We start from the raw sequence: 14790 nt of genomic DNA, 5'->3' as shown, positions 1-14790 counted from the left end.
GGAGATTTTAAAAAAAATCATGTCCTGTATTGTTAATTGTAATTTCATCTAAATATACATTTTGCTAAAGTTCATCAATATCAATATCTTAACAATATCTTTGAAACGGTACATTGTCTTGTCGAGGCCTACAATTACCGCTTTACAGTTTGAAGGAGCATCAACAAAATCATCAATGTAAAATGAAATCCTAGTTGTTTTCATGGTCTAAACTATCGACCATTGGTTTGGTTAATCGTGTACCAAGAAGCTCTCGTGATTGTTGCTGTTAAAGCTAACTACTCAGTTTTTACTATTGCTGCCTGCCTAAATTACTTTTCATTTTCACTTACAATTTATTTGTTGATCCGTGGGTCTAACTTTTAGTTAGGAAGGTACAGGTTACAGGAAATGTCTATATTCCCCCTTCGCATCTTTATTATCCTTTCTTGCTACAAGTTGGCAGCTTTAAAGGACTAGTCCAACCCAACAAAAAATTGATTTTACTAAAAGGGGAAAATCCAACAAGCACAAAAATGAAATTTCATCAAAATCGGATGTTAAACAAGAAAGATATATGACGCAAATGAGGAGACTGGTGACCTCATCCACTCACTCTTTCTTTTCTTTTCTATTATATGAAATATTCTAATATATGGTTCAGTCAAGTTGGTCCTTACTTTCAAATCTGTAAATAACGAAATATTGTATAATTCAAACAATAAAAAAATAAAATAGTGAGTGAGGGACACCATCCGGCTCTCTCATTTGCATATCACTGAGTTGTGCATAACTATAACTGTTTTGTGAAAAATAAGCGAAACTTAAGACTGCATGATTGTTTGCCCATATAGTTTATATGACGACATATTAATTCAAGATTAGTATAATTTTACAACTATAACTATGACTACTATATAACTACCACTACTACTACTGATAATAATAATGAAAATAATAAAAGTAATGATAGTAATAATGATGATGATGATAATAATACTGATAATGATGATAATGATAATAATGATAATAATGATAATGATGATAATGATAATGATGATTGATGATAATGATAGTAATAAAAATAATGAAGAAGAATCATCATCTCACATAATTTACCTGTAAAAAAAAGCACGTTTTTTTTTCTTTGACGGGTGTGTATCAGCTATTATGATTTATACACGGCATCCAAAGAAGAAAAGACGTACTACAATAGTTGAAATGGATGAATTAATCAAAGGCGTTCTATTCATTTAGCATTGGTGGTATGTAATGAAATGTACATTTCAACTTGAATCGTTTATCAGACAATAACAGAATTCCCACCACACGTAAATACTGAAAAGATACGAGAATTTTATGGATAGTTATGTTTGTATTTTGGATAATTGTTGATAATTTTGTTACTTGGTGGTCCCTTTTTATAAGCCTTGCTTCTCCGGGGTCATCCTACCATCATTGTCTTGTACTTTCCCTTAATTTTGTTGTCAACTTGTTTGTATTGTTTTTATATTTAATGGTTAAACAAAAAATAGAATAGAATAGATGCTTGTACAAAATAACCCGAGAAGTACTATTTATAAAACTTCTACATAAAATCACCAAAATAAAGGAATAGTTAAATATGAGTTAGCCATTTAAAAAACTACTCCAGCACAGGATTGTCCGCTATCGGTAGACAAAATGATACGATTTGGAACATTATCTAATTAATGCGAATTGTAATGTCATAACAATTCGCATTTTAAAAAAAATCCATGAAACCAAATGCTATCTGCCTGTGACTGTACGTGTTATGATTATATAGCACCTTATAGTTAAACAAATTATATTTTCAGTTTTTAATTGTTTTTTGTTTATATTTATTTCCATATAAAATAATAAAATATATACATGTTCAAACTTAACAAAACATATAATGTAAAAATATGGAGGATCGCCCATTACAGCGGTATTAAGAAGACACCACTGTTCATCCATGGGGGTTCTTCCATGAATGGAATCTTTATAGGCCTACGTCATTAAATTTCAAAATCAGTCATACAATAATATTACACTTTTGTGCAGCTTTGAAGACTTCAGAGCATTATTCAAAACGGTATTCAGATTAAAAAAAAAAACAGTGTGAATTGCGAGAGAAAAGGGCGGGAAATCCTTGCCGGACAGAGAATATGCAGTTTGGCATCTTTAGAATGGTATTTTGAGATTGGATAAGAATTGTCTGATAAGGTACACTATTTTCTAAGACGTGCTCCCGGCATATAGGCGATATGTATACCTCTTTCAGACTACAGTGTGTTAGTAGGATATCTTCGATGATATCATCTTTGGGGATTCCTAGCCATTCCTCATGAATTTATAAGCATGCCTGGAGGCATACAATTACGAAGCGGATTTTAACAAAACGGTCATTTCTCTTCTCATTTTAGATCTCCTTACGTGATGATGTTTGAAAATCAAGAGTATAACCATGGAAGAACAAAAACTTCGAGAAAAAATCCCGATTTATTGATGGTGTGATATCTCCGTAAATAAGAGCTTCCGAATTTGGTCGGTGTAAGCGTTAATCTCGATACAAATGAAGCAGTGATTGCGCCTTTAGGCAGGTATGTAAATTAGCCATCTAGCTAGCGATGGACACCTTCATCATTAGATGAGCCTCTACCTAAGTCACATGTTACATACAAACTTTATCATTAGATAACATTACACAAGAAGGAGAAAAAAAAGAGAATATGCGATAAGAATTCCAAATACAAAAGTATCTCTTTTTGATTTCCTTTGGAAATCAGTGTTGCCAAACACTTATTAATACAGGAATTGTCTTGATCATAAACCACTATATTATGGTAAAAGAAAATTAAGCTAAATCTTCCATGTTAAGCCTGCAATATCAGTAAAATTATCACGTTGATCATTATGTAATTTAAGTGTGACTAACCTCGACTTATGCGGCTTCTAGATTCGGCATCCATCTTCACATAAACGATAAATGACTCAAATGATTGCAATGTATAGAATTTAATGGTACACAATAATGTAAAAAAAATGAGGAAAGACAGGCGTGAAAAGGTGAGGGAAAATGAAAAGAATGAAATTGTTTATCAGATGAAGTGAAAGAAGCTGCTAGGAGAGTTACTTCATTGGGAATGATTCCTTTTGTCATGTTGAAGGCTAAGGATTACACCTAACAAAACTCACTTCTATTCATATTAAACGCAGAAAGATAACATGTATAACATCTTAATATAGACAACAAATGCCCCCCCCCCGTGTTTTCACATGTTTAGAAAAACTAGCGGGAATTCTACAGAAATCGTGAATCATGCCTAAGAATTTGTTTATTGTTAGTGGTATGTATAACTTGTTTGTTGTAATTTCATCCTCCGTTTACATAAAACTCCCTTGTTTGTGCTTCTCTGATTCCTGAATCAAAGCACATTAAAAATATTTTCAAAGAGTAGTACATAGTGTGACTAGTGCGTTATACTAAACTTAAAATATTATAGGAAGGGACTAGAAGTGAGACCTTTTTTAACAAAAAAAGTTTGATATATTGTGATCAGGTAATATGCTATCATTTTGGAATTTTGCAATCTGTTTCGTCCTCGCAAAGGATTGGGAAAATACTACCCGTAGAGGGCGATGTAACTCTATGCTTGCAACAGGGTGAATATTTTTTTGTTATTTTGTTATGCCTACACTAGATCCATGAAACATTATCAGGTCTATAACAATACTGATAATTCTATAATGAAATATAAAATAAATGCAAGCAAAGTTATAATCATGACGATTTAATGTACAGAACAACCTTGTGATTTCCCTTACAAATGCAGCATGAATCCTTCTTATTCTCATATAAATCGAGAGAAATTACGACCTTGGTATCAACATCAACATTTTCCTTTTTTGTGAAGAACACCTTTGGCACTCTAGTAGCTTGCACTAATTATTAACGAACATGATGGTTACTTGTCCAGATAGGGTTGTAATCTGAGCGCATTCATTTTAGAATAATCAAACAAGATGGGTAAAAATATGCCAACAGGTCCTTAAAAGCCTCTCAAAGGAACAATAATACAAGTTTAAAGCCCGTACATGTAAAGCATCTTGACAATTAGAAAGTAGAACTAAAGTAAAAAGGGCCACAAGCAAATAAGGGTTTCTTACGAATCAGGGGATGATATCGATACCCCATCTTCGTAGGGTAACACGAAACCTGACACTAACCATGGTGTCAAACATTCTCTTTCTCTTTCCACTTCTCTTGTATTAAAAAAAAACCTGTTTAAAGTAAAACACAAACTCTCTTTAAGACACATTGTCATTGTAGAGAATAAATTGATGATGAACTTAGCCACAAGAGTCTACTATGACGAAGAACTACACATCATGGTATGTTATTCTCTATCAAGGGATAAACATAATGAGTATCTTCACAAATACATGTTTGCTTCAATGAATGAAAAGATGATATTCTTCTAGAAACATACACGCGCGAGAACGACCCATTTCCTCCTTCGGATGTTTAGATTCGACGAAGTAAACATGAATATTCCACATCTCTGGTGTTGTGTTTTCCTGTTCTGATGCTCAGATTCATTCATAGTATTTCTTGCTATTGTTTTAACCCTGAATAAGCAAACTAACCGTGTTAGCTCGAATCTTTATCAACATACCATTCATCACATTGGTGATGTATTGACGGGATCTGATGAAAATATTTTTTTTTTACTATTATTACCAGAATAGTAAGAGAAAATATAAGTAAATTCCAAAAGGATTGCAAAGCTTATCAATGTAATATTGTTTGTTCACAAACCTTTTTTTAATATCAGGCCTATAAATAATTTCAAAATGATTTCACACATTTTATGACGTGGTGACATGAAATTTGCTCCGGCGACAATTGGCCCGTGCTTTATTTCGTCTAAGATTATAGGGTTAAAGTTGTAATAGGGTTTTATTTAGGTTTAGGGTTAGGTTTAAGATAGGGTAATCATGCAGGGTTGAAGTTGTTCGTTCTGTTAATGTGCGGAAATTGCTAAGAGTAATTGTCACCGGAGAAAATGTCATGGAACCTACGACATTACATGACCTTCGACCACCGCAAGTACCCCCCCCCCCCTGATTTGAAATCTCCAATATTTAATCCTGTATACTATTGAGAAGGAGGCTAATTATCAGATGATTTAATGACTTTATGATGAAGATAGTAAAGATGTGCAAAAAATATCCATAAATCTTCAATGATATATATATTAATTTCCCTTCCCTACATTGCCTCTCGCTCTTTCATTTCGTTTAGACCTATTTTCCTCCTACACAATAGCACCGACCGAACACCTGAACTTGTTTAACCTTTGACACATCATTCAATATGAAAACAACGTTTACGAGCAAGGGGACGAGATTATGGAAGCCTCAACACAGATTCGACAAGTTTCGACGAAACAACTTGAGCGATATGTCATTTCTGATATACATCTTTAAATTCATTTCGTAATATCCGATTTTGGTATTATATATGTCATAGGAATACACTTACATTTTACTGTTTAAATTGATACAGAATCATATAGGTATTGAGGGGAAAACGGAAATCAAGTTGATAATTTTCTGACCAACAATCTAAAGTAGATCCCATCATCTGGTAGATGTTGGTAAATAAAGCAACACAGGCTATGAAACACAATCGTATAATAACAATTTCTACCAATCAATGCATGATAACTTGATTACAAAACTATCCATCAACCAGGAATGTTCTTTATTCATGTTATTGCAAATGACCAAGAGTATCCTCCCCACTTTACTTGGTTTTGAACAAGTGTCATCCACTCAACTGGCCACTGGGCCTTCTGACATACAGTGATTACATAAAAAATGCTTTAAAAATGGGGGAGAATGTTTTGTTCTCGACAATTTACACCTGTCGATTCAACAAAATAAGAAAAATAATCTTATTCTCACACAAGCATGACAAGGAGTATTCATTCATTTCACAACATTTGGAGAGTTATAACAATAATAATAATGGAGGCTATTCATATTGCGCACAGGTCAACCTTTCGGTGCTCATGGCGCTTTAAAAAATGTTATCTAATAAGATTCTTAATAAGTAAATCATAATTTCGCTTTAATACCCAAGCAAAACACCAAGAGTCGAGCCAATATTCGTACAGAAAATTTGCGTTCATTGCATGCCCGGGTGACGAACGTTACCCAATACAGTGCATGTCCTTTCTTGATAATTTATTATATATTAAAAAAAAAGTTTTTCTCCTCTACTAGTTAGATGACTCTTCATCCTGGACGTTATATAGACCTTAAAATGACACAATTGAAGATAATAATACACCATGGCGGGATACATATTTATAGTCCTGTTTTGTCAACCGTTTCGTTGGAGTTGTTCAAATATGATGATGAAAGAGAGGCTGATAAATAGAGGGAGGAAGAGAAACAAAGAACAAAACGTGCGGTAGGATTTTTTTTCTGCTGTTGCGCAAATATAATATCATTGTGGTAAATCCTACCTCACAAATAAAGAGCTTTATCAGAAAGTCAACAGGAATATGGAAGTGTAACATATTTCACCTCTCCAAAAGTACAAGTTGCCTTCTCGGGTCGTGTTGATTCTCTCTATAAACTTGACTTTGGTGGAGTTTACTTGGAGTAAATATAAATGTGACTATTATTCGCCATATAGTTTTCGCTTTAGTGGTATTATGCATCCATTACACGCTTCGATAAAGAAAGGAAAATGGTAACATGTTTATCACCATTTTCTAGCGGTTAGCCAATAATTTATATGGAAATATTTCCAGACATGGTATTTTACATGTAATGTAAAGCACAAATAATGTTAACATTAAACACCATGTATAGATCATCAAAAACAAAGCACATTGCACCTTAAATCAAACAAAAATATTATTTTTTATGTGCTCTGTGCTTGAACTTTATGAATAATATTGCCACTTAAAATATTTACAGGATTTCTTTTTAAGATACTTTTGCACAAATATAGTAAGATCTCTCCGTTGTTGTGACGTCGTGATCTTATCAGTGGGAGGTCTATATAACAATAGTGAAAAAGAAGTCAATTTTCCATCTATAATCATTAGTGTCACTGGCCCGGTCCGTCTTATAGCTCGAGACGTGTTGATATGTCGATTGATCTCTTTAAAGGTGACAGATAGGTATAAAGGGAATAAATATTTAATGATGTATGTTTATTTGTCCGCAAACCGGTTAGGCTGAGCAGCGACAATTGGTCAACAAATTGAATGATTAATAACCATATGAATACTACTGCAAGTCAATGACTTAGATAATCAACCGGCAATATTTTCTGTCAGCCTTACAGCTACTATAGCCTCGTGGAACAATCCTTGCATTAGAAAATCAAAGCAGTACCCATAATTAGTATAAGTATAAATTTTATGAGTATTTCCCGTCAAAGATATAAAAAAATACGAATGGATTAAGATTTGAATAGCAGCTAGGTATATTAGATTAAAATGTCACAACATATATATTTGTGTTGAGAATGGATGCTGAATCACACTAAAGTTACATGTACGTCTTGATAGAGATAAGCAATCAAGCATGATTCTATAATACCACTATCTACACAAGTCACAATTTATTAAATATCTTTATGTTATAGGTAACTGATTCTTTATCGAAACGGTTTTTTAAGATAATCGGTAATATTTTGCACATTATGCAACAAAGTCAGAAATACATAGGTTTAAGATATGCTATAAAAGAGCTCATATCAATACAAATCCACTTTCATTTATAATTGAAATTATGCAGTATCCATCTACACGGGAAAATCCCTTGGTCGAGAGTGGTTTACCAGTATTAATAATACACACCGTGCATTTCCAACTGCATTTTGGTCACGTTACATGTCCATGTGTATTAAATGCAACAGGTGAAAAAATGAATTCAAAACGAAATATTATGGTATTTTAAAAGCTGAAATTCAGGAGACGTATAAAATGTTCAATAATTCAGGGTTGCTGAATAAGAAGCAACGTTTCATTTCTATTCCCTGTTATGTCATGACCACAATCATGTATGTTCTCCAAAATAATATTGCATTCATAATTATACCCGGAATAAAAAGTGTTACTCGAGAAAAAACCTCCTATTTCAAGAAACATCTCAACAGAAAGATGTCAAAATAGACCTAACACGACGAGTATCGAAATCAGAAGAATTGTTCATGTATACACATTTATGAATAGAAATCATTGTATAATTCCAGGTCACCGTTTTAACTTGCAACATCGTTCTTTTAGTCAAACATCTCCCATGTAACCTAACTAGGATATCCAAATATTTTGCTTTGATATACCCAACGATTCAAATATGTGCTATTTGGAGGCAGCAGTTCAATCCTATTATGCATGCAAGTGTATTAGTGGTTGAGCTTCAACTGTACAAGCAAGGGGAATAATACAGGTATGTTGGTGAATTCATTATGATAAATAGCATTAATATTAGAATTGTCAATATACTGTATGCATGTGGTTTAGTTTAAAGGACTATAGAAGCAAACCATGTTCTTAATTCAACATAATTATGACGTATCATTTTAGACAACTTTCACACCCCCCCCCCCCCGCTCCAAGTTCCGAGAATTCATAACAGTTTTGAGTTAACAACGTTGCTTTAGAAATTCATGATTTTTCAATAACAATTCAACGTTCAATGCTATTACTGGTTGTATATGTAAATTATACACACAATGAGAATATACTATGACAAGTGATTGTAAACGTAATCTCGACAATGACGATACATGTCTATCGGATGTAAGATGTTGAGGAAAGGCATGCTAATTAATGAGTTAAAGACCATCCATCAATCATGATGTCTACTCAATTTGATAAGAATACAGGTCCCTCCGACTTCCAGTCAATTTGGATAAAGTAAAATAATCCAAAACATTAAATAATCCAAACCTTTCCTTCCTTATAATATTAATATGATTTGCAAGAAATTAATTTGTTTTCTATTTAATCTCACAATCAATTTCATAATGTTAACTTGATAAAAATACTTTCTTTCGCATAATCAAATTGGATTACCCCTATAGATTCACAGTCATCAAATAATATATACAACGTTTGTATAAACATTACACGACATCAAGAGATGTCAAAATATAGGAATGAAATCCGATAAATCAGTATCTGCATTCTTTACAGAGCTGTATATCAGAAACTTTTTCATTCACCGACAAAGCAATCTTGATTAACAACAAAAACGCACGAATACTGTACATCAATAAAATATAAAACAAATACCTAAAGGCTAAGATACAAACATTAATTAAATGATAGTGACTTTAAAAGAAAAACAAAGATGTATCCCTCTATTGCCATGGTTATCATGGTTATTACATATATACTCCTAATATTTTAGAAAGCGCAATGGGAGTAATTAACCTGACATGATCAGTTTATTGAATAACAGTCTGTCTCTTCCCATGATTCGTAGAAATTTATTCAATTCGAATACATACGCCGGTCCATATATGGTTCCTAAGGCCACTGAATGTAAGGTAATTCACATATTTTAAATGTGATTTAAAGATGAAATTTGATTACCAATTACATTATCTCTTATATAGTACACTTAGCCCTTTGAGAGTGCATTTATCAATAATTGACACCATGGTTTAAGTGTGCATAATCCATTCCAGTAATAATAATTTGATTTTATTTCAAACAAATAAATATCATCTTTGTTTTTTCTGGAAAAAAAACTTAAACTGTAGAATGGAGTTAAACCTTCGTCGTGTACGGATTTGATCTTAATTTACTATTTTATTTCGCTTTTCTTACATGTTTTATACTTTTTTATGAGAATCATTAACCCTGCATATACAAGCATAATCTAATTTGGTCTGAAAGAGAGTTTTAATGCACCAATTAAAAAAACACGCTGTTATCATTATTGATTATTGTCTAAAGTGTATAATGAATTTTGTGATACATATCTATATACCAATGTAAACATTATTATAATAATAACCAGTAATAACTCCCAATTATATCATCAGATATCACCCTCTTTTGACTAGAATATTCCAATATAATCACTGACTGCTATGATAAGTCTTTATTTGCGATTCGTTTAAACAAAACACATTAAATTGTCTTTAGAGAGGGCAGTTTTGAGATTAGAAAGGGTACACAACTTTTTTATCTTTGTGCACAAACTATAAAACGCCTTGTGAACACGCGAATGATGCTTTGATGTACTTTTAAAAATAAGCGGGAGCTTTGAAACAAGATCCGGGTTAATGAATGCGACCTTATCACTTTGGCTTTATGTTTTAGACATAAAGCAATATACAACACAACAACAACAGCATAGTGTACCAGAGTTAACTAAAGTGGTAAGCGGGAGATGAAAAAGGGAGAAAACTGTAGTTATAAAGCTTTGGTTTTAACCAAACTTTGAAGCATTCGCATCAAACTCTATAACCTCTAAAAATCTAAGAGCTAAACTGACCATTCTTATAGAATTTAACTAGTAAAAGTGTAATGTAAATGAGTTTAAACTTTTATGAAATTCACTTTAAATGTGAATCTGCTAATTTGAGATGACGTTAACATCTTATTAAGGCGTGCAATTAGTACAATGATATTATTTTGTTTGTAATTCTAAATTTATAAAACTATGATTCGTATTTTGTTCAACCATTAGCACTTACAAGAGCAAAAATAAAGTGTATTCACATTGCGACCCTTCTCATTAACTTCTTCACCGCATCTCGATGAAGCAGCGACGAAGGTATAATTAATTACTTTACATCGAGAAATGTCCAATCTTGTGATGTTTTGGCCCTTGAATAAAACTTTGTGTTTATTAGTACGACCAGGAAGTGTTTGGATTTTTATCACTTCCGTTCTCTATATCCCTCAACTTTCCTTTATTTGTTGAATATTGATAACTTATCTTGCTTTACACAATCTCCAGCAGACGTTTGATTATAGTGAAAATAATGTTATCTGTTATTACAAAGAGATACAAGCTTAATAATGATCCACAGTATCAAACGCATCTTTTGCTTATGTTTGTTTCTTGCAGTCGTTCTCCATCTTAACTACTTCTTACAATAGTTGCATTTAATGACTATGAAGGATTGTGCATCATTATGTATATTAAACAATCGGCACATTAGTGCAATCTGGAGAATTGAATAGGCTATGCCTAAATTTCTGTGTCCATATCGTTAAAGTTTAATAATAAACCCATAAACATTAATGGTGGTCAAAATCCAACTGTAATTCAGATAACGATTCCATATTAGGATTCATGCTGAAACTTCAGAGCTCAAAAAGCTAATCGTAGAAATCATTTTTAATCTGCTGAAATAGAAGAAATGCTACTTGGTCAGTTGGTGTTGCTCACATTTTGTGAAATGATCAATGCATGTCTCGAGATTCATAACAAAACAAATCGTGTGTCATTAAAAAAATTAATGGTGAGATAAAAATGATTGAGGACTGAGCTTACCTGAAAAAGTCGTTCTTGCAGAAGAGCTTTCCCTCTCTCGAGAAACATTTTTCGGTGAGTTTGGCCTTGCATTCACAGCATTGGACACATTTAACATGCCACGGTCTATCCAGAACATTCAGCAAGAAACGATCTAAAATGGGCCGTTCACAGCCCGCACAAACTTGGACCATTTTTGCTGACCACCCTGCTCCGTCGTCAACCGATCCAATTCCTACGAGGGTAGGAATGATGACGCTTGAGATCGTCGAACGACGACGAAAAAAATATGAAAATGGGGAATATGAGTGATTGTTTTCCGGAGATTTCTTGCTGTGTTTCTCACGCCCCTTAGGCGTAATATGAAGGTTGGATTAACGGGTTGGTATCGGCGTGATAAAGCATGAAGGCCGCTGCTTCTCGTTCGCCTCCGCTGCGATCGCTACCCTATTGTGGAGAGTGGCTTGTCGCCGGCAGTAGCCCGCTGAGATTGCTAAGGGTACGATGTGGTATAAGTGGAGTAGAGAACTACCACAATATTCCACTTGACGTCTATTTGAATTTGTCCACAAGTATGTAGGCTGGCCTCAAATCAGAGGTTCAGTTCCAAGTTTAACAAGAACATGTGTGATGCACTTGATAAGGCGGCATTGGCCCAGCAGGTGACCGCTTGTTACAGCGTGACTTGTCGGCGAGAGGTTAGCGGGCGTTTACCGGTAGCTTTCGGGCTCGTCATGTAGCGACCTCGCTTCAAGCGGGTTGGTTGTATGCACAAAACAAAACCTGGAGTAAAAACCAACCCTTCTGCAAAGTTTTTCAGATTGATGAAAAGTCTCTGGTTACGAGGAGAATTCAATTCATTCCGATATGAGAGAAATGTTGAGTTCTTTTACGAGAGATGTGATGGTATGTTTCTCCTTGATTTGTTTTACGAATCACTTCATATTCGATGTTTTTTCAGCTAGATGCGATTTATAGCATACAAACATGCTGTGTAGCAATATACTCCCAGGAAAAAAAAAGAGCAGGATAAAATTACAAAATACCATGAAGGCCGTTGAAAGAGCAGAAGTGGACACCAAATATGTGGTGTTGTGTTATCAGCTGACTGGTATTTGTGTGTGTTCGATGGGCTGAAGTTGTAAGATTATATCTTCACTTTCAGACAGACACGCAAACCCTAGTCTGAGATGAAAATCTGGTGGTAGTAATCGCACAGTAGCCTATAACAGCCACGGTCAGAAAAGTCTAGAGATTAACACACAGCGTGTATTCAGAAGTTGTTCGCTCTGTGCTGCCAGGACACAGTTATAGCAGAAGAATTCAACGATAGATACAATATTATCCCGATGTGCTTTTTTTTTTATTCCTGTCTTTCCTTCTCTCTCTCCCTCTCTTTCTTTTATTCTGTCGCCGTGGCTCAATGCAGAAATATTACACGGGCATAAAGTTCAGCGAGACGACGCTCGGTCGTCTCTGCGCGACTGCCTGTCATTTTCAACGCCAACCAATCACGGCTGCTGCTTCTTCTTTGTGCTACAATGAAAGCCTTGGCTCTGTGTGCTAATAATGCACCAATAGCGAGACGATGAAATCCAGGCAAACTCCACCTTTTTATGATAATATTCCCGCACGATTCTACTCGCGCGAGGGATAGAGAAAGTAGAGATGAGAAAATTTTACACGCAACATCCGTGTATTTTTTAATGGCATTCGCAATCTGTTACTAGTTTTTTTTCCACCGTGGAATAGTGAGTGAACCACATCGCATTTTCAAACATAAGTCGATGGATTGGTGTGGTTTCAGGGTGATGGTAAAAACTAGACCCGCTTGAAAGCCGATGTTATTGATCCAAAATACACCAAGCTTGTATCGGTGTCAATGCTCTCAAATTTGTAAACAAAGAAGATAGAAGATATGTTTAATAGGATCAGCAACTCGGCAGTCACAGTCAGTTGCAAGAAAAGAAAAGATTGGGAAAATATCCTTTATATTTCTAAAAATAGGAAAAGTAATTTAATAGTTTCCAGTGAAAATGACATTGGTTCTTCATGTTCTATATGGAAAGAGGGATATAGGCCTACCAGGGAACACGTCCCTGGGCCTACCACTCGAGATTAAAGTATACCATAACCAGGGAAGTGTTATCGTTTCTGCATTTAATTGATGTGAAACATGTAGTAGATGCAAATTATGTAAGCATGTTAAAGGGATGGTCCAGGCTGGAGGTATTTCTATCTCAATAAATAGAGTAAAATTCACAAAGCAAAATGGTGAAAATTTGATCAAAATTGGATAATGAATTTAAAAATGTGAATTTGAAATATAGTTCTAGGCATGTCGTCATGAATATTAATTAGTTGGGCTGATGATGTCATATCCCCACTTGCTCTTTTGTATTTTATCATATATATGAAATTAGGTTTATTAAACATTTTTTTCTACCACGAATTAAAACAATTGAATGGACAACTGGTTAATTGCATTATTTATTTCATCATAACGGAGACACATCATTTCACATGTATGAAAAAATGAAACATTTAAGATTTCATGTAATAACATAAGAAAAATGGAATATTCATGACGTTGTGCATATAACTGTTTTCACAAAATATTTATACACTTCAAAATTCAACAATTTCAACATTATTTTGTTATCCGATTTTGATGATATTTTCAGCATTTTGCTTTGCGAATTTTCTTTATTCATTTAGATATAAATATATATCAAATAATATATAACAACAAAACACATCGGACATCTACTTTTCATAAATTATATATTTAAGAAAATGTATTTTTCAAAGTTGCATGTGCATTGAAATTAAGTAAAAATGATACAAATGCTGATTTTAATCAAAGGATTGGATCTTTCAATCGTTAGTAGGTCTCGATGTAACCAACATTGTCGTGACTATACACTTGTTAGACCAGTTATTCAACCTGACGGCACCGAAACTAAAATATCTACGCATAATATTATGTCATCTTAAGATTTGGTATTTCTATTATCCTAAGAACATCTATAGCTATAATTACGACATGAGTTTTATGATTTGTAGTAGGCCCATGGTTATATAAATGTATTTTGGAAAAAAAAAACATTAGCATGCAAGCATTTCCGAAGAAAATTTCATATCGTTGCCACTGATTTCCTGTTTATGATGTCGTGCATTGATGCCGTATCAAACATGTCAAAAGGATATGAAAATTTTTATTTAATCGTGTTTATATCTAATATACCAGGATCTGATTAAAATACAACATTTGAATTA

General features: G+C 33.8%; 1 protein-coding gene across 1 annotated transcript in view; it reads right to left on the bottom strand.

Annotated features, from left to right (window-relative positions):
* LOC121409326 (LIM/homeobox protein Lhx5-like) overlaps positions 1-13131 on the bottom strand; it is a 63562-nt gene extending 50431 nt beyond the window's left edge. Inside the window, exon 1 of the mRNA XM_041601257.1 lies at positions 11533-13131. Within this exon, the coding sequence (XP_041457191.1) occupies positions 11533-11705 (173 nt within the window). The 5' untranslated portion in view covers positions 11706-13131. The remainder of the gene's footprint in view (positions 1-11532) is intronic.
* Between the last annotated feature and the right edge of the window lie 1659 nt (positions 13132-14790).

The sequence above is a fragment of the Lytechinus variegatus genome, chromosome 2 (genome assembly GCF_018143015.1).
Source record: "Lytechinus variegatus isolate NC3 chromosome 2, Lvar_3.0, whole genome shotgun sequence".
NCBI classification, from domain to species: domain Eukaryota; kingdom Metazoa; phylum Echinodermata; class Echinoidea; order Temnopleuroida; family Toxopneustidae; genus Lytechinus; species Lytechinus variegatus.
Note: the sequence above shows the minus strand (reverse complement) of the source record. Positions and strands in the feature narration are given on the sequence as shown.